We start from the raw sequence: 21,609 nt of genomic DNA, 5'->3' as shown, positions 1-21,609 counted from the left end.
GTCTATGCTTGTTAAAGTACCAGTCATTTGTGAATTGACTTCTATAGTAAGTATAGAACTGTGTAAGAAAGTGAATGATGTTGTTAGTGCATGAAGACAAGCTGCCAGAGGGTTTTGGTTCTGTGTTACACAGTGTGACTAGTTCCTATCTAAAAATTAGTGTACTGCATTTAGCTCTTTATTTAAAAGTGAATCACTAATTTAACTTATCTTAAAATATTTTAATAGTTCAGACTAATAATCATGGATTTTATGGGGATTTTGAAGCTTTGTGTCAAGACCATATTTTTAACAATATCAGAAGCTTTTAATAAGGTGCTTGCTGCTGAGCTAATGATATGCTTTTCGTAGTATTTCTTATACCTATCTTCAATAGACATATTCAGGCTAGTGTGAATGTAATAATCAAGCCTCAATCAAACCATACTTAGTATGACAAATATGGCATTATACTGTAATTTAGGTATTCATGCTTCTGATAAAGGGTTTAATTCGACTCCTTAAAGAACTGGGGAAACACTATTGATTTTATATAGAATGTAAAGTAGCAGCCATTTATAATGTAAGATAGAAATCACTTTCTAATTAAAATTAAATAAAGAGAAATTAAGAATCTCATGGCCTTATATGCAATGGTACATAATCTTAAGTGTAAAATTATATTTTTTGTATCAGTTGTGCTCCTGTGCATGGTTTCTGGGCACACACACACAAAAAAATGCAGTTAATCTTAATAGAAGCAGATAATATTTGACTTTTAAAACTTCTCTTAATTTTTTTCTGTAGGAACATTGCAGTGGGTTAAACTATTTATTCCAGATATAATTGATTTATTTTTGTTTTCCCTTTTAAGAAAATGTCAAAGAAATTTTTGGACAGACTATTATTCATCATCATATCCCTTTTAACTGGGACTGTGAATTTATCCGACTGCATTTTGGGCATAACCGGAAGAAACATCTTAACTACACAGAATTCACTCAGTTTCTCCAGGTGAGCTTAGTTTTCATAACAAATACCAGTATATGCTAGTCTTCTATGCCCTTCCTTTTTCTTTTTATTAAGTTTATTATAAAAATAGAAGTTCTCCGTGGTATTTCACCCCTATTTTTAAAAAAAATATGTTTTATTGCACTTTAGGTTCTGGGGTACATGTGCAGAACATGCAGGATTGTTGCATAGTTACATACATGGCAATGTGGTTTGCTCTCTCCATCCCCGTCACCTATATCTTGCATTTCTCCCCATGTTATCCCTCCTCAACTCCCTATCCCCCCTGTCCCTCCCCTAGTCCCCACCAACAGACCCCAGTGTGTGATGCTCCCCTCCCTGTGTCTGTGTGTTCTCATTGTTCAACACCCACCTATGAGTGAGAACATGTGGTGTTTGATTTTCTGTTCTTGTGTCAGTTTGCTGAGAATGATGGTTTCCAGATTGGTCCGTATCCCTACAAGGGACACAAACTCATCGTTTTTTATGGCTGCATAGTATTCTGTGGCATATGTGTGCCACATTTTCCTTGTCAAGTCTATCGTCAATGTCACCTCTATTTTTTAAATTTCCCACTCGCCAGAGACAACTTCTTTAAACTCTTACAGCTATTTCTTTCAGTGTTTACTTCTATTTATTTAAGTAGTAAAGCACTTCTACTTTTTAATTTTCTACTTTTATTTTTAAATTGAATTCCAACTATAGAAGATTAGAAACTAGTTCTTTCACCTCTCCCCTCTCCCTGTCTATCACTGACTTGGACTTCTGCCCCTTTCCCCCAATATAATTATGTCATGATTCTGCTTAGATCTGTAATCCTATGAGTTATTATAATTTTGTAAATACTATACATGGCTACAGTTATTATTACATATATTTTTGAGACAGAGTCTGGCTCTGTCGCCCAGACTGGAGTGCAGTAGTGTGATCCTGGATCACTGCAACCTCCACCTCTTGGTTCAAGTGATTCTCATGTCTCAGCCACTCAAGTAGCTGGGATTATGGGACTGTGCTACCATGCCTAACTAATTTTTGTATTTTTAGTAGAGATAGGGTTTCACCACGTTGGCCAGGCTGGTCTCGAACGCCTTACCTCTGTCTGCCTTGACCTCCCAAAGTGCTGATATTACAGGTGTGAGCCACTGCACCCAGCCTAAAGTTATTATTGTTTTTAGAGTTTCTAGTTTTCATTTGTTTAGTTTTCTATGTACCAAGTCATTCTCAAACCTTGTCCCAGTTATTAAAATCTCTTTTTAATACATTTAAAACACATTAGGTATTCTATGAATTTCATCTTCATGGAGCTCTCCAGGAGCTTTCTTTCTTTTTTAAAAAAATTTGAGGTAAAATTTACATAACATAAAATTAATATTTAAAAGTGCACAATTTAGGCCAGGTACAGTGGCTCAGGCCTGTAATTCCAACACTTTGGGAGGTCGAGGTGGGCAGATCACTTGAGATCAGGAGTTTGAGACCAGCCTGGCCAACATGGCGAAACCTTGTCTCCGCTAAAAATACAAAAATTAGCCAGGTGAGATGGCGGGCACTGTAATCCCAGCTACTTGAATTGAGAGGCTGAAGCAGGAGAATTGCTTGAACCTAGGAGGTAGAGGTTGCAGTGAACTGAGATCGCACCGCTGCACTCTAGTCTGGGTGACAGAGTGAGATTCCATCTCAAAAAATAAAAATAAAATAAATAAAAGTCCACAATTTAGTGGCATATGGTACATTGACAGTGTCTTGTCACCTATATCTAGTTCCAAAAAATTTTATCATCCCTAAAGGAAACCCTGTTCCATTAAGTAGTCACTTTCTATTTCTGCTTTCCCTCCAGCTCTGGCAACTTCCAGCCTACTTTCTTTCTCTATGGATTTACCTATTATGGATATTTAACATAAATGGAATTGTACAATATGAACTTTTTTTTGGGGGGGTTGGAGTTTTGCTGTTGTTGTCCAGGCTGGAGTTGCAGTGCCATGATCTCAGCTCACTGCATCCTCTGCCTCCTGGGTTCAAGCGATTCTCCTGCCTCAGCAGGAGACAGGGTTTCATCATGTTGGCCAGGCTAGTCTTGAACTCCTGACCTCAGGTGATCCGCCTGCCTCAGCATCCCAAAGTACTGGCATTACAGGTATGAGCCACCACGCCTGGCCAGACAATATGAACTTCTGCATCTGTGTTTTTTTTTTTTCCATTTGGCATAATGTTTTTAAGAATTATCCATGTCATAGCATATATCAGTGCTTCATTCCTTTTTTGTGGCTGAATACGATTCCATTGTATAAATACACTATATTTTGTCTATCCATTCATCAGCTGATAGACATTTGGGTTGTTCTCACCTTACGGTTATTGTGAATAGTGCTGCTGTGAACATATGTATACAAATATTTGTTTGAATACCTGTTTTCAGTTCTTTTGGGTATATACTTAGGAGTGGAATTGCTGGGTCATACAGTAATTCTGTTTAACTTTTTGAGGAACTACCTGGCTGTTTTCCACAGTAGCTGTACCATTTTCCTGTTGCTTTTTGACCTGCTTCTGAGCCAGAAGCCAGACCGTGTAAGCTTGCTGCATAGCTGTCATTGTGTGATCACTCTTCACTTTTATCTTGGAGAATCCATTTGCCATTCCATTATGTTGACCCTCCTCTTTGCTGCATTTTATCTCTTCTTTTATTGTGGTTTACTTATTTTTGGTAGAATAATTCCTGCAGTGGCTTCTTATTTTTTTTGAGACCTTTCATATGTAAAAACCTCTTGTTCTGGCTGAGTGCAGTGGCTCACACCTGTAATCCTAGCCCTTTGGGAGGCCAAGGTGGGCAGATCGCTTGAGCCCAGGAATTTGAGACCAGCCTGGACAACAAAAATTAGCTGGGTGTGGTGCCACACAACTGTAGTCCCAGCTGCTCAGGAGGTGAGATTGGGGGATCGCTTGAGCCCACGGAGGTAGAGGCTTCAGTGAGCCATGATCCTACCACTGCATTCCAGCCTGGGAGACAGAGTGAGACTCCATCTCAAAACAAACAGGCTGGGCGTGGTGGCTCACACCTATAATCCCAGCACTTTGGGAAGCTGAGTTGGGTGGATCACAAGATCAAGAGATTGAGACCATCCTGGCCAACATGGTGAAACCCTGTCTCTACTAAAAATACAAAAATTAGCTGGGTGCGGTGGTGTGCACCTGTATTCCCAGCTACATGGGAGCCTGAGGCAGAGAATCACTTGAACCTGGGAGGTGGAGGTTGCAGTGAGCCAAGATCACACCACTGCACTCCAGCCTGGCAACAGAGCAAGACGCTGTCAAAAAAAAAACAAGAAACCACCAACCAAACAAACCCCTCTTGTTCCACCATTATACTTAAATAGTTTGGTTACTGAATTCTAGTAGGAGTTTATTTTTCTTATAATTTTGAAAGCATTGTTTTTTTGTTTCTAGTTTCCAGTGTTGCCACAGTGCCATTCTCATTCTTGATTTAGTCTTAAAGCTACTCCCCACCACCGACTCTGGAGTGTTTTAATATTTTTTTCTTTTCTTTGGTGTTTATGAAGTTTCACGATGATATTCCATGGTGTGAGTTTATTTTTATTCATTGTTCTGGGCTGTTCATTCATTGGGCTTTTCTAATTTGGAAACTTAGTCCTTCAATTCTTGAAAATTTTATTACTTTTCTTATTCTATTTTCTTACTTTCTAGGACTATTAAAAGTTACATTTATGACCTTTTAGTTTTCTTTTCTGTCCTATTTTCCTTCTGAGCCTTCTATTAAATTTTATATTTCTGTTGTATTTCTGATTTTCAGGAGCTTTTTTTCATTTCTGAATATTCCTTTTAAAAAATAGCATACTGTTCTTGTTTCATGGATGCACTGTTTTCTTTCACGTCTTCAAAGATATTAATTAAAGACAGGTTTTATTGTTTTTTTAAAAAAGTTTTCTTCTTGCATAGTGTCTGCTTTCTCCACATTTCTTTTCTTTTTCTTTCTTGTTTTTTTTTTTTTTTTTTTTTTACTATTTGTTTGGGTCTCTGTTTTTCTTTTCTTTTTTTTTTTTTTTTGAATTAGGGTCTTGCTCTGTCCCCCAGGCTGGAATGCAGTGACAGGATCATGTTTCACAGTAGCGTTGACTTTCCCAGGTTCCAGCGCCTCCCATCTCAGCCTCCTGAATAGCTGGAACTATAGGCATGTGCCACCATGCCCACCTAATTTTTTGTATTTTGTATAGAGATGAGGTTTTGCCATGTTGCCTAGGCTAGGTCTTTTATTTCAGATTAGGGAATCAGGGAAAGATTATCTGGTCTCCAATCTGGAAAATTAGATCTGGCTTTTGATGTTTTGGTTGCTGAGTAATAATTAGTTGGAGGTCTCAATGTTCAGTTTTGCAGAAGGACTTTCAGTTTATTACCTTTTTTCACTGTAGTATTCTCCCTCTCAGCTGTGTGTGGTCTATGCTGTTTCAGAGATCCTCTATTAAACTCTTCAGACAGTAGACCTCTAGTCTTCTGCCAAGGTTGGGAAAAGGCCAAGGCCTTATTTGGAGTAAGGCAGGTGACTAACTGCTTCTTAAACAGACTTCCATCTAAGCCCCTTGTTTTCAGCTCCACTTTCACCATCACGTCCAGAGGTACCAATGTAGCTAATAACTGATTCTTTTGGGGGTTCTGTCATGTGTATTAGTTTCCCTTTTGGCTTTTTCTGCTTAGTTTTTTTGAGTCCATTAAGTCAGCTGTCATTTGCTTTTCTGCTTTCTGATCTGGAAAATAGAGTTGCTATCTTCTTTTCTGTTGCCTTTGTCCTTGTGTTTCTATTTTATTTTGTTTTGTTCCTTTATTGTGATTTTAGTGGAGAGTGGAGTTTTGGAAGACAGTGGAGTTAAATGTACAAGTTTAGTCTCATCCAGAGTTACACTGTTTCTGAAGCTCTGCTAATTTTTATCTCATTACTAGATGAAATGCATTTTCGAGGGCGTAGGATCTTTCCCTTCAGCATAACTGCCTTTCTTTATCTTTCCTTTAATTTCCTTTAGTTCCCCTATCTACCCACCCACCTATCTACCTATCCTTTTAACCCAGGATTTATTTATTTTACCTTTCATAAGCCCACAGTATTGTTTTCTTTATTAGGATGATCACAGATTTGAAACTATAGGCTTTAGGTGTGGGTATTTGCAGAAGCCAGTGCTTGTTCTAACACTTTCCCTGTTAGTGCCTATCTAACTCACCTTGTAAAATTCTGAAGCTTGAAGCTGAAAATATATGCATTTGAGAGCTAATTTTTAAAAAAGGAAATGTCTGCCTGACTAGTGTTTAAGATTCTTCCAAAGATTACTTTCTCTCTCTTTCTCCCACTGTTTTCCTTGCATTTATAGAGGCTGTTTTACAATATCTGTTACACCCTGATGTTTTAATTATGGGATATAAACTGAGATGTGTGTATATATAACTCCTTTCTTTCCATGTGTAACTTCTCATTTTTAAGTAATTTTAATTTTTAAAACCTTTTTATTTTGAAAGACTTCAAATATACTCAAAAGTAGAGAGAATAGTGTAATGAACTTCCTGTACCTATAACCAGCTTCAAGAATTACCCCTTGTGGCCAATCTTTTTTATTTATACCCTCCACCCTGCCTCCTGCAGAATCATTTGGAAGCCAGACACACATACTCGATGATTTTTTCATCTGTGATACTTCAAATATGTATCTTTAAAAGATAAATAGGCCGGGCACAGTGGCTCACGCCTGTAATCCCAGCACTTTGGGAGGCCGAGGCAAGTGGATCACGAGGTCAAGAGAGCGAGACCATCCTGGTCAACATGGTGAAACCCCGTCTCTACTAAAAATACAAAAAATTAGCTGGGCATGGTGGCGCATGCCTGTAATCCCAGCTACTCAGGAGGCTGAGGCAGGAGAATTGCCTGAACCCAGGAGGCGGAGGTTGTGGTGAGCCAAGATCGCGCCATTGCAGTCCAGCCTGGGTAACAAGAGCGAAACTCCGTCTCAAAAATAAAATAAAATAAAATAAAATAAAATAAAGAGATAAATAAGAGTCCTTTAACTGTTGACCTTATAGAAAACAGAAAATCTATTCTACCAACATTACTCCTTCTGAGCATTCTGCTTCATCTTGAAGGTAAAGGTCCACATCTTCTTTAGTACTGCGTGTTATTAATAAGGCTAAATTGTACCCATGGCTACCATTTGATATTTCTGGGAGATTAAGACATATAGGAAAGATAAAGACATAAGAAAGAGATACAAAGGAGGTAGAAGAAAAGAAAAAGGTATATAAGACAGGAAAGTGGACCTGTGTCTGCTTCTGATGCTGTTTAGGAATATCCTTGCCCTGGGGACCATTTTCAGCCTAGATGTATAGAAAATTCCCAGTTTATTTGAAGGGTGAAGTGGTTGGAGCTGAGGTCATGGGAAAATTGAGTGAGTTTTCACAAGTCCATAGGAAAATAATTAAATAAAAATGGTGAGACATCTATAAAAACTACTTTTAATGACAGGAAAAGGTAAAGCTACATTGATTTGTAGTCTTTGATAAATAAATGTGAATGAAAATTATGTAATCTTATCTTTGACTAATATGTATATTCTTAGATATGACTGTTACTTCCAGAGTTGCAGAGTGTGACAGTGGCATCCAATAGCAGCACCATTATTATGTTTGCTAACAGGTTTTTTTGTATTTTGGCATAGGTCTCCATAACAGAAATGCTCTGATTTTCACTTTTATATAGTACCCAGGGGATTACTGACATGTTTGGTTGTTTTTGTGGATATCACTTATTACAAACTTTGGTTGCCTAGTAGTTCAAAAGTTCAGAGATATTCTGGACTGTCTTACAGTTTATGATTAATGGTGCCCAGCGCCAGTGATAGCTGAACACTACTTTTGCAGTTTGTTATTCCTGACTTTCATTTTAGAATGACTGAGTATTGCATTTACCAGTTGGTAGAGTTTCTCACTGAGTTTGTTTGAAAAATTTGTTTGTAAAAATGGTCTCTAATTCATTTATAGAAGGAGAGAGAGAGAAAAAAAAACATTGATTGCAACATTTAAAATTGAAAAACTGAAAATGAATCTAAACTCTTAATTCATGAAGTACTCTTTGATGACAAGTAAGCCTTCAAGTAGGAGAGATAAATTACTGTATGTATTAAAGGCTGAAATAACACTGAAAACATTATACTCGGTTTTCACTAATAAAAACTTGTCAAGTAAAATCTACGTGTTTTTTCCTACTTTTCCTTTATTGCCATGCTCTCATTCATTCTTTTTCCTGAGGAATAATACATAGTACATTTTTAAGAAAACACATGCTTTTTAAAAGAAATTAAAAGCTTTGCTGTAGATTCAGAGCTGTTCATTGTTTGTTTTGTAGTAAGTGCATGTGTGGGAGGGATATCTGTCTTTCCTTCCTTTCCAAAACATGTACTTGGAATGTGTTTAACCAACTTAATGCCCTATTTCTAATTTCCTCACAGGAGCTGCAATTGGAACATGCAAGACAAGCCTTTGCACTGAAAGACAAAAGCAAAAGTGGCGTGATTTCTGGACTGGATTTCAATGACATCATGGTTACCATTAGATCTCACATGCTTACTCCTTTTGTGGAGGAGAACTTAGTTTCAGTAAGTAAAAAGCAAGTTCTTTAACTTTCTGTTTCCTCAAACCTTTTGATACATTGGGTCCTGGATTGCCTCCAGGGACTCTTATGACTCTCAACTATTCAAGTTTCATGCTTGGTTGGTAGAAAGTAAACAGTGTGTGTGTGTGCACGCATGCATGTGAGCATGCGTGCGTGTGGGTGTGCGTGTCTGTGTGTATGTGTGTGTATAAGGGAGGTAGAGGTGATGCTGAGTCGTCTTTCCTCAGATCATAGCTTTATTCAGAGCCACCATCTTGCTCTCATATGTTTCCAAATTGTTTATTTCCATTTACAGAGTCCAGTTCAAGGGAAACCAGTTTATAGACAAGGGTGAGCAATTACTTTTTCCAGTGGACAGTAACTCTCCCAGACACTACTGCCTTCATCTTGGCTTCTTTCCACGCCACCAGGCTCCCAATGTCTTGCTGTAAAGATGGCTCCTTCCTTTGTTGCCTTCAGGGTGCTGTCTGCTGGAGGGATCGTCATTGGCTTCTGCACTGTTTTAATAATCATGCCCATGGCAGAAGGTATGGAGGAAATATGTGGCCATCAGCCTCTGTGGCTCACTCCTCTCTCTGCCCCTTCGCCTGTGCATTCAGTCCGTATGCACCAGGCACAGTTTTTTATTCTGTCAAACTGCTAATTTCTATTAAGTAATCATCTGGACCAATAGCAAACTCATGTCATCCACTTCCTCACATAGAGTGGTGAAACTTTCCTCACTTACCCGTTTTCTTGTCCATGCGTTGTACTCATGTATAAGTTTTTGATTACTGCTTGTTTTGAATGGAAGGAAGCCAATGAGTGCCTTTGTTGTTTCAGCTGAAGATCATTATCCCTGATTTAGACTGGGGTAGAAAGATCAACTTCTGTTCTTTTTCTTCAGTAAATCTGAACATGGAGCATGTCACTTTCTCCTACACGTTTCACCTCCTTGACACCATCCTCCCATTCCCCTGCCCTCACCTCATACCCCAACTAAAAAATGAAAGAAGGAAGGAAAGAAAGGGATAAAGGGAGAATGAAAGAGAGAAAGGGAGGGAAAGAGGGAGAAGGAAAGAGAATCTTGCGGCTCAGTACCTCAGTGGGAGGGGACTCATTTAATCTTTTCCAACTGGGTTAGATAGACCTATGATAGCCTCAGTTTACCAAAAACCAATTCTGATCCTCAGAGGAATATATTAAATAATTGGAGTCCAGCTTTTGGGTCGCTGGTATCCAAATTCAAGCTAACACAAATATAATCTGTATTTAGGTTAAGGCATGTGTGTGATGGATGGTGGGGTGGGATATATTTGCCCATCATTACCTACACTATTTGTAATAGACTTTTATGATTAAAGTTGTCACATTGGTATTTACATAAGCATTTCTTTGCATTTTTAATGGAGAATGTTTTCAATTATAGGAGTTCCTCTGACTTCTGGCTTGAAAACAAGGCTTCTGCAAACTCTGCAAAATATTCTCTTTTGAGTTTATGTCCAAGTGGTGGGCAGAGAACAAATTACCTCCTCATCCTACAGAGGTAGTGAAGGCCACGTTGTCCCTCATATCGGACATGAGAGAGCCTCTTTTCCACTATTCCACTGAAGATGTAACTCAATAGGGAATAAATTCTCTCCAGATTTTTTTGAAGTTTTTGATAATTGTACCCTTAGTGATCCAAATTTAGAGTTCATCACAGATTGTTAAGTATTTTAATTATAACAGTGGCCTTAAAGAGTTAGGAAAAGTTGATGTAATAAAATTGTCTTAAAATTTAAAGTCACCACTTAGTTTTTGTATATGTGTATGGGGGAAAAAACAAGGTTAAAAAGTGTTCCGTAGATTTTACAGTGATGTTTTGTTTATCCAGGACTAGCAAGAGTTTCATAGTTGAGGGTCTTGAAGATCCTATTTAAATAACCATTGTTTTGATCTGTGATAATTATATTTGTTGTTTTTGGCCTTCATAGGTAGATGAACCATGAAGTCCAACTTCCAGATGTTGCTTTCTTCCTTAGAACCTAAATTACATAGACTTCCCTGAGGGCATGCAATGCACTATTTCAGTTTGATACTTTCCTTGTATTTATGGACTGGTTGTTAAAGTCATTTTAATAATGAAGACTCCTTTGGGTCCTCTTTGAGAAAAGTGCAGTATCCATAAACATGTTTTTGTTTGTTTTTTAAACTTTTTTGTGTTGTCATTTTCTAGGCAGCTGGAGGAAGTATCTCACACCAGGTTAGCTTCTCCTACTTCAATGCATTTAACTCCTTACTGAATAACATGGAGCTTGTTCGTAAGATATATAGCACTCTAGCTGGCACAAGGAAAGATGTTGAAGTCACAAAGGGTAAGATTTTAAAATATATATGTATAAGAATCTCAGCAGTTTCACTTTTCTTCATCAAGGCGTGATCTTGATCTAAGCTTACCACTCTAAAGCCAGATCTAGGAAGTATGTTACCATATGTATGTATGCTTTACTTGGGCTCCAAAATCCAGGTGGATTTAATATGATACTGAGGTCAGGAGTGGAAAAGTGGCTTTGACAGTTTTGAAAAAAACCTTGGCCCAATCTGTCAAACAGGTCAGTGGCACTGTGGCAGCAGCTTGTTTGTACTCGGAAGGAGTTGCCACAGAAAGATAGGCAAGACTACTTTTGGTGAGTGGTATTAGGATGTTTTGAATGACTGGAGAACAGCCACTTCTTTTGTATTATACCTCTGGAGAGCAAAGTGAATAGGCAAGATAAGAGAGATGAGCTTCTGAAGAGATTGTTTAATTCTTGAAGTTAATTTATCTGTTTTTCTGTTTTATCATCTTAACATTTTATCTTTTACCAGCTTTCAGAAATGCATATTCTTTTATAGTTGAACTTAAATATTTAACTTCAATTTTAGATTTAAAAAATGATACTAAAATGCCTATAGCTTTCAGATTATATTATAGTTGGTGAAGGCAGAACTTTGTTATATATTAAGAATCATTCAAGATTTAAACTTTTTTTCTCTCCCTTCCAGAGGAATTTTCCCAGAGTGCCATACGCTATGGACAAGTCACACCACTAGAAATTGATATTCTGTATCAGCTTGCAGACTTATATAATGCTTCAGGGTAAGTATTTTAATAATTCTTCATGATATTTATTACAGGAGAGTTCTAAAATGTGAAGCAGTGGTGTCCTTTTAGTTCATTCTAACATGAGTTTATTCAGTTTATTTGGATAGTTCATATTCAGAATATAAATTCCAAGAAAGAAAGAAATACAAACAGATGTAAAAGAGGAGAAGAAAGAAACACAGGAAGACAGACAGAAGGTAGAAAAAGATGGAGGGAGGGAAAAGGAGAGCGAGAACAAGGGAGAGAAGAAAGGAAGGGAAGGAAAGGGGAGGGAAGAGATGGCAGGAATGAGGTGAGAGAAGGGCATAAGGGGTTGAGGTACGTGAGAGGGAAATGGGAGAAGAAAGAAATCTGACAGAGAAGAGAAGGGAAGTGAGAAGAAGAAAGGGAGAGAAAAGATTGATTTAATCTGGGCTCTCTGGAAGTGTAACAAATTTCAAGAGATTTGTGGAAACTTGCTGTAATTTTTAACTTTATAAAACAGACTAAGATACATCGAGGAATCTTGTAATCTTTTTGGTTCACTGTAAATGGTCCTCACTAAACACTATATGCCATTTTGTATTGGAGAGTATCATTTTCTTGAGGTATGCCTGTGACATTGTCATCAGAGTTACCATCATAGACAAACTCAGATGTTTTATGCCTTTACTTTATAAATATAAAAGAACAAAGCACATACAAATCCAAAAGAAAAACCCCTGTCTGTGGGCATCCAGAAGGATCTGTGGGAAATGAGACTTACGGTTTTTTGTTTGTTTGTTTGTTTGTTTTGAGACTGTATTTTGCTTTGCCGCCCAGGCTAGAGTGCAGTGGTATGATATCAGCTCACCATGACCTCTGCCTCCCGCGATTAAGCAATTTTTCTGCCTCAGCCTCCTGAGTAGCTGGGACTAGAGGCATGTGCCACCATGCCTGGGTAATTTTGTATTCTTAGTAGAGATGGGGTTTCACCATGCTGGCCAGGCTGGTTTCGAACTCCTGACCTCGTGATCTGACCGCCTCGGACTCCCAAAGTGTTGGGAATACAGGTGTGAGCCACTGTGCCTGGCCAGAGACTTATGGCCTATTAAGAGACCAGATTTTTGAAGGTCACCTCTAGTAGTTCTTTCAGTATGACAATATCTGAAAAATGGGCTTTAACCCTACAACTGAGGACTGATAGAAGCTGGATATTCATAGGTGATTTGTTGCCTTCATGCTATCTATTGTGAGACTGGAGATGATACTAAATATCAGCCAGTCTTTGGTGATTGACATGTAGTACCAGCCCGTGTCTCATTCATCTGTAATTCATATATATGTATTTGTGTTTTTTTTTGAGACTGAGTTTCACTATTGTTGCCCAGGCTGAAGTATAATGGCATGGTCTTAACTCACTGCAACCTCTGCTTCCTGGATTCAAGCAATTCTCCTCCCTCAGCCTCCTGAGTAGCTGGGATTACAGGCACCTGCCATCATGCCCAGCTAACTTTTGCATTTTTAGTAGACATGGGGTTTTACCATGTTGATCAGGCTGTTCTCGAACTCCTGACCTCAGGTGATCTGCCTGCCTTGGCCTCCCAAAGTGCTGGGATTACAGGTGTGAGCTACCATGCCTGGCCTGTAATTCACATCTTTAAACAAAAGTTTTGACCTTCCTTCATGATGACACATTTCAAAAAGTAGTTCTCAAAACTGGTTATAAAGTGACCTTCTAGCTAGTTCATGGAATTTAAGTAAGCTTTTGGGAAACAGTAGTACATTCACATTGTTACCAGTAGAGGGTCTTGACTATGAGTTGTTCAGGTTCTTGGCATGTTGAACAAAGAATTGGACAAAACACACAAACAAAGCTACAGAAGATGAAAGCATAGATTTATTGAAATGAAAGTACACTCTACGGAATGGGAGTGAGCTCAAGCAAGCAGCTCAAGAGCTGTGGTTGCAAATTTTCTGGGGTTTAAGTACCCTTTAGAGGTTTCCTGTTGGTTACACCCTATGTAATTTAAGACTTGGCCCATGACCAATTGGAGGCTTATGACCAGTTCACTGGCCTCAATCAGAGGCTGAAGTAAAGTTACACCCTATGCAAATGAAGACTTGGCCCATGACCAGTTGGAGGCTGAACTGAAGTCTTGGCCTGCAACCAATCAGAGGCTGAAGTGAAGTTACACCCTATGCAAATGAAAACTTGGCTTATGACCTGTCGTAGGCTGAAGTGAAGTCTCCCTGTGTCCAGACCCTTCCTGTGTTTCTTTCTTCTCCTCTGTTACATCTGCTTGTATTTCTTGGAATTTGTATTCTAAATATAAACTATTCAAATAAACTGTTCTTCTGCCTCATTTCCCCCTGAGAGGTGTGATCCTCATAAATCTTTATGACAGGAAGAGGGACCAATAGTCTTTCTTCTGTAACTACTTCATGCTGATTGGGGCACAGTCTCTACCTACTGGGGCCTGTGGAACTCTAGCCCTGCTCAATCTAGTAGAGATAGGGTAACTTCTTGATGGTCAGGGCTGGCATCATCATCTGGAACTGGCTGGAAGTCCTGCTGCATGATCATTTGAAGCTTAATTGTCTCTAGGTGAGAATAAATAACCTGGTAGAAGGATTTAACAAACATGGTCCTAAGGGAAGGAGCCATGAAGCCGAGCTTAGTACCCTTGACCAGTGGCCCCATAACTTGGACATCTGTTGTTATATTTTAGAAGTCCTGTCAGCTAATTTTTCAGTGGCATCCCTTACTAATCCTCACTGGTTGATATAAAAACAACATTATTATTGTAGGAAAAGACATAAGTCACCTTTTTGAGCAGTTAGGATATCCAGTCCCCTTATATTTTGTAAAGCGACTGCTGTCAAGGTGTATATTTGATTTTGTAAGGTGACGATACTTTGGGCAGCGTCTTCCAAGCTGTCTGAAAGATTCTTGGACAAGCGTTGGTAATAGGATAGGGAAGTTGTAAGCCCACTAACTCCCATTGCTACTCCTGCAGTTATTCCTAGCCCTATCAAAAGTGGTATGAGTTGGATGGCTCATTTGTGCCTGGCAGTTGCAGTTAAAAGTATAATGAGAGACTGGTTATTGGGAGCTTTCTTGATTTTGGGAGGCTAAATAAACAAGTATACAGATTCTAGTCCAGTTGGCTGGTAAACATAAGTAGAACTAATTCCACACAGGAAAAAAGGATCTTTGTTTTTTAAGACAAAAATTGTTCTCTGTGGTGAACGTATGGGTTAGCTTATTGTTTTCAGTTTCTTTTTGTTTTTTGTATTTTTTTTTTTTGAGATGGAGTCTCACTTTGTCTGTTGTGCAGGCTGGAGTGCAGTGACATAATCTCAGCTTACTGTAACATCTGCCACCCAGGTTCAAGCGATTCTCCTGCCTTAGCCTCTCAAGTAGCTGGGATTACAGGTGCCTGCCACCACACCTTGCTAACTTTTGTAGTTTTTAGTAGAGACAGGATTTCACCATGTTGGCCAGACTGGTCTTGAACTCCTGACCTCAGGTGATCCACTCACCTTAGCCTCCCAAAGTGCTGGGATTACAGGTGTAAGCCACTGCGCTGGGCTGTTTTCACTTTTCCTAGTGATTAAGGTCCCTGCTAAGGTGGCCCTGGTTAAAGGCTGGAAAGGACCTTGGTAAGTATCTTGAGTTGCCCTAGCAGTTCTATTTTTCCACTGGAGGTAGTTACACTTAGTGTCCACCAGCAGCCACCCAGAGTTATTTTTGTACTGAGGAACCAAAAGGCAACTAGGTGTCTCAGGATTAGTACAGTTTTCCCAAGGGAAAATGTGAACACAGCTACTGGGCCTATCTTGGCAATACTTAGACTATGAATCCTTTAAAGTACCCTTAACTAGGAATGGTTTCCATGAAACCATACAGATTTTCCAAATGATGTAGTCTGGGTAACTACATAGCTTACATGATCATGTGAGGGGTTAATCTCTAGGTCGTAGCTTTTAAGTCAATTATTGCAGCTCCTTTATAGAAACATCACACACGTAACACTTGTAGACAGAAGATCTAGCAGTTTTAAGTTTTTTTTCCCTTTTTTTTTTTTAAGACGAGTCTCATTCTGTCACTGAGGCTGGAGTACAGTGGTGTGATCTTGGCTCACTGCAACCTTTGTCTCCTGGGTTCAAGCAATTCTTGTCCCTCAGCCACCTGAGTAGCTGGAACTAGAGGTGTGAACCACCATGCCTGCCTAATTTTTGCAGTTTTAGTAGAGACGGGGTTTCACCATATTGGCCAGGCTGGTCTTGAACTTTTGACTTCAGATAATCTGCCCACTTTGGCCTCCCAAAGTGGTGGGATTACAGGCATGAGCCACTGGGCCTGGCCTCTCCCATTTTATGAACCTATCGCAACTTCTACAGACCATTTATGACTTGCTTGGACTTTCTGACTTATTCTGTATTTTCCTCTTTCCTAAATAATTAAGCATTCTACTTTAGGACAAGAATTTGCCATACAAGATTTTTTTCTCATATAAAATTTATTTTCTTCATAACCTTCCTTACCATAAATACAACTTCATATCTATAACTTTCTTTATATCTCTCTCCCCTACTAAAGTAATTTCTGATGCCCTCAACAGTCAAAAAAGTCAGGTAATGTGATGCAAAATTGAGCAGAGCCTTAGATTTTGAGAGGGACCTGTCTGCCTACAGTTCTTGGGGTTCCATGATGAAAACAGAGGTTTCTTCTAAAATGGGGTGTGTGCCACCTTCTGTTTTTCCCAAGGAGTCCTGTTGTCAGAAATTATGTTAGGTCCTTTCGTGGGCATCAAGTGTGGCAAGAAGATAGACTGGGGAAATAATCCAGTCAGCTGAGAAGAAAAATAAACAAAAACATAGTACTATCCCCATTGTAAAGATGGATAAACTGAGGCAGAATGCAGTTTAAAAATTCATGTTCATGTAGAGCTAGGCTCTGCAGCTCACTGCTTAGTCACTCATGTATGGTAGCTCATGGTGTACTTCTACAACAGTTTTCCTGCCCCCTTAAGAGCTTAGAACCTGGGTTTCATTTCGTGCTCTACAGATATGTAATTTAACAATTTTTCTCTGAATGTGTTGGATTCTAACCCTATATATATCAAACTTTATTAATATTACTGAATCTAAAAAGGAGCCATGATATCTTTAATCCTTAGAAATATAAAACAACCAGCCAGGCACAGTTGCTCACACCTGTAATCCCAGCACTTGGGGAGGCCAAGGTGGGCAGGTCAAGAGTTCTAGACCAGCGTGGCCAACATGGTGAAACCCCATCTCTACTAAAAATACAAAAATGTGCTGGGTGTGGTGGTGCATGCCTGTAATCCCAGCTACTCAGGAGGCTGAGGCAGGAGAATTGCTTGAACCCGAGAGGCAGAGGTTGCAGTGAGCTGAGACTGCGCCACTGCACTTCAGCCTAGGTGACAGAGCGAGACTCCATCTGAAAAAAACACACATACACACACAAAAAAAACCTGTAACAAAGGAATACATGAGGTTAAACAGTATTGAAATTTCCATATGCTTTAAAACATTGAGGGAGTATACTGAGAAGCACACCTAAGAAACTGCAGTCTACTCTGAACAAGAATTTAGAGAATATCTCTTCAAAGTAAGCTATTGCTGGACGTGGTGGCTCATGCCTCTAATCGCAGCACTTTGGGAGGCGAGGCAGGCAGATCCCCTGAGGTCAGGAGTTCGAGACCAGCCTAGCCAACATGGTGAAACCCTATCTCTACTAATGATACAAACAATTAGCTGGGCGTGGTGGTACCTGCCTATAATCCCAGCTACTCAGGATGCTGAGGCAGGAGAATCACTTGAGCCAAGATTATGCCATTGCACTCCAGCCTGGGCAACAAGAACAAAACTCCATCTCCAAAAAAAAAAAAAAAAAAAAGCTGTCTAGTGGTTTTTATACATATTCTTACATATATTAACAGTGTTTTACATGCTTATAACCTTAGACATAATTGAAAAGTATCAAAATTATACGACTTATATATTTCTGTGGGCTTGAAAATAATATAGATTATTTGTTTCTTTAGTCAGTAAAATGTATAAGCTTCTAAATGGAGTAATCACTAACAAGAGAGTTCATACTGAAGGTAGTAATACTAGGAATAAAAGAGGGCTCAATACTGCCTTCAGGAGAGGAAGGGTTCAGATTGGTATATTTTCTAGGGGCTTCCTCCAGTCTCCCATAAAACATGGCTGGATTTTCCTCCTTGCCTTGTGTAACCTCCCTTACTTTATCTTAATTTACTGCCTTACTTATTCCCTTTTTCATTCCTCCAAGGAGAGCCTTAAGATATTTGGCCTGGTTGTTCATTCCCATGGGGGTGTTATAGTCCCAGTTAGGATCGTTAGTGGGGACTATATCTGGGCCTGGGCAATTACCTTAAGGGTTTTGGGCAAATAAATCATCTGTTTCCTGGCTGTTGGCCTCTAAGATTCATTCCTTTTCCAAGGGGGAGTGCAACAAGTTGCTAGAATGAATTGAACATCTCTCCATGAGAGATGAAAGGCTATGGTCAAAGTTTGGAAGCTATCTGTAGATTTTCTGGGTTTCTGTGAATAGCTTGCTAGCTTTCTTTACGTTGTTGTATGTCATTTATGGAGAAGGGAACCTACACTTAGACTGGCCCCTCAGCTCCTACTTCCCTAGGGGATAGCCAGTCTGTAGAGGTAGTTGAATACAGTGTTCCCCTTCAAGTGTGAGGGGGACTTAGGAGGGCCCTTGGTTTTTTCTCTTGGTGAGCCTCAGAAACACTTGGGAAGGGGTTGGTGGTGGTTGCCATTCCCTCTGAGAGACAGGTGGCCCTTGCAAAAAGGAGGTCATCCACAATATCCCATTTTGCCTTAGAACCTTTTTTGAGGGGGCAAGTTCTAGGAATTTTGCAGATGGTTGGGTTTTGATATAGGGCCATGAAGGTCTGCACCTATGGGATTTCTGACCATTTACACTGCCTTTTGCAAAATAGGTATAATTGCAGGATGGTGTTGTAATTAAGACTTACATTGACTTCCCATTGTTCCCGGCTGTCCAGCTAATTTTGGGGCCATACAGTATTACAGTAAAAACTCAGATGTTTTCTTTTTAGATTGTCAGGATCAAATTGATTCCAATGGTTGAGAATGCAGCCAAGTGGCGAATCGGGTAGAATGGACGGAGAGTTACCCATAGTAGTCTGGAAGAAATAAGAGAACCTTGCTTATTTGGTGACCCAAATTTTACCTGGGGCGTCCCCCTGGAAAAACTGGGTCTTGGCTGGGGTCATCAGGGGTGTCCCCCTTTAGAGCCCTGTCTTATTCTGTCAGATGACTCTGACCTTAGATGGATGCTGGTACCACTTTGGGAAGGTTCTCTCCAACACTGATGACCTACTGTGAGCTTTCCTTTTGTCCCTGGATGAAGGCCTTGACTTCTAGCATCCTTATAATTTGATAAGGCCATGGTTTCCTATACTTCCTGTTCCACTGGAGTCATAGCCATGAACTTTAATAATAGGAACTCGAGTCTGGATGGATTTTTTTTTTTTTTTTTTTTTGAGACAGTCTTCCTCTGTCATCCAGGCTGGAATGCAGTGGCGCAATTTCGGCTCACTACAACCTCCGCTTCCCAGGTTTAAGCAATTCTCCGCCTCAGCCTCCCAAGTAGCTGGGATTACAGGCATGCACCACCATGCCCAGCTAATTTTTTGTATTTTTTTTTTTGTAGAGACAGGGTTTCAACCATCTTGGCCAGGCTGGTCTTGAACTCCTGACCTTGTGATCCACCTGCCTCAGGGATGGATTTCTTTTGTCATGTGGATTACAGGGAATCTCAGTGGGGAAAGGTGGATTTTGAGCATGAAAAATGAAATAGTAGGGTTGACTATTCCACTCAGGCCCTGGACAAGAGAGGGAATGTTTAAATCCACCACTTTGACAGTGGATTCCGTGTAAGGCCAGGCCATTCTATAGAAATAATATGATGATGACAAAAGACACAAGATATAGAATGTATTCTAAACATTGTGGACCCCAAAAGTCCTTAGCAAGTTAAATAGATCAAGTAGGGGAAGGGAAGTCAAAACACCTAAGAGACATCTTTTGCCATTACAAGCTAACTCTGTAGGAGAATTTGGCATAAGAAAAGAGGGTTTAAGTTGACTGAAACATGTGAGTTTGTTCTGGAAGAGCTGCCACTGCCAACTGCATCACATGTAGGGATTAGCGACTGTAACCAGGAAAAATAGAAAAGAGTCCTTCCCCTTTCTGGGCAGGGCAGCTATCCCCATTCCCTCCTTGACCTTCAGGTAACACCAGAGAGTGGCCCTCACTAGTTGCCCTCAATTACCAAGGATCTACTAGGAAACAGCCTCTGAAAGACTGAAAAAAAGAAAAGGACTCAGGTCCCTTACCCAAACCAGGTGGTGGTGTTTAGGTGCTTCCACATGGATACCTTTCAGCCTCCTTGGAGAGTGACCCTGGCTAGAGACCTGCAGTTGCCTCTATGCTTAGATGCTGTCTGTGGAGAGTCTCGTGTTGAAAAAGGGAAAGAGAGGTGAAAGAGTTCCCCTGTGTGGAGTGGAGGGAGCCCTACATGAAGATAGCTCCAGTCTGTGCCCACAAATGAAGGCTCAATAGAGAGGAAAGGAAAAAGGGAAAAAGCAAAGCAAAGAAAAAGAAATCCTCAAATTCAGGCTTACCTCCTGGCTGACTTGGCAAAATATGTTACCAGTGGAGGGTCTTGCCTACAAATTGTCTGGTTTCTTGGCATGTTGAACAAATAATTGGACAAAATGTATAAACAAAGCAGCAGAAGACAAAAGCATAGGTTATTGAAGCAATAGTACACTCCACAAATCAGGAGCAGGCTTGAGCAAGTAGCTCGAGAGTACCAGTTGCAAATCTTGTGGAGGTTTAGTACTGTGAGAGGTTTCCTATTGGTTACACCCTAAATAAATGAAGACTTGGCCCACAACCAATTGGAGGCTGAAGTGAAGGCTCAGCCTGCAAACAATCAGAGGCTGAAGTTACATCCTACACAAATGAAGACTTGGCTCATGACCAATCAGAGGCTGAAGTGAAAGGCTCCCTGTCTCCAGACCCTATTCTGCCTCAAAATGGGTCAAAACTCAAAGGGTTGGAAAGAGCATACTGTTGAAAAAAAAAAAGTCTCCCTCCTACCCTTGTTCCTTTCCTTGGAGGCAACCTGTGTTTATCAGATTTATATGAATCCTTCCCAGATACTTTGCACCTGTGCTTTAAATAGGTATCCTTAGGGGACACATTTAGTGGACAGTCAACCTCTATACTTTTGTTTCTGGCAATAATTATTTATTTCATTTTAATATCTATCACTGGAATGTTACTAAATTCATGCAACATTATTTCTCTGGAGTCTTTTGGTTTTCGTTGATGAAAACAAAATCTTTTTAATGACTTTAGTGACTTTTTGTCACTTAAATGATCTATGTAAATAGGGAAGTAATGATTTTAAACTGTAGTTCAGGGTTTTTTTGATTTGTTTGGTTTTTGTTTTTGGATAAAAGATGATCTGGCGTGAGGAGTTTGTCAGTGTCTAACAATTATTTCCTATATTTTTCCTGAAGGCGTTTGACTTTGGCAGATATTGAGAGAATAGCCCCATTGGCTGAAGGGGCCTTACCTTACAACCTGGCAGAACTTCAGAGACAGGTATGAGTAGTCTTATAAATATGATCACTTTCAAAAATGCTGAACTGGTAGCCTAAATAGAAGCTGACAGCTTCTGAATGCCATAAAAATTAAAAACTATTTTCCAGAGAAAGACTTTATTTAGCTTAAAGATTACCTTTACAGAACTACTGTTATGCCCACTTTTATAGAACATATATATATATAT

General features: G+C 39.6%; 1 protein-coding gene across 4 annotated transcripts in view; it reads left to right on the top strand.

Moving 5' to 3' along the window:
* SLC25A12 (solute carrier family 25 member 12) overlaps positions 1–21,609 on the top strand; it is a 220,230-nt gene that overhangs the window by 154,692 nt on the left and 43,929 nt on the right. For all 4 annotated transcript variants that reach the window (XM_064373393.1, XM_021668984.2, XM_064373394.1 and 1 more), the window contains 5 exons: positions 854–993; positions 8,481–8,627; positions 10,842–10,980; positions 11,651–11,744; positions 21,338–21,422. In XM_064373393.1, the coding sequence (XP_064229463.1) occupies positions 854–993; positions 8,481–8,627; positions 10,842–10,980; positions 11,651–11,744; positions 21,338–21,422 (605 nt within the window). The remainder of the gene's footprint in view (positions 1–853; positions 994–8,480; positions 8,628–10,841; positions 10,981–11,650; positions 11,745–21,337; positions 21,423–21,609) is intronic.

Source organism: Aotus nancymaae, unplaced genomic scaffold, assembly GCF_030222135.1.
Source record: "Aotus nancymaae isolate 86718 unplaced genomic scaffold, 86718_ANA_hifiasm-v0.15.2.pri h1tg000008l, whole genome shotgun sequence".
Lineage (NCBI taxonomy): Eukaryota > Metazoa > Chordata > Mammalia > Primates > Aotidae > Aotus > Aotus nancymaae.
The sequence above is the reverse complement of the archived record's forward strand: the minus strand, read 5'-3'. Positions and strand labels throughout refer to the sequence as shown.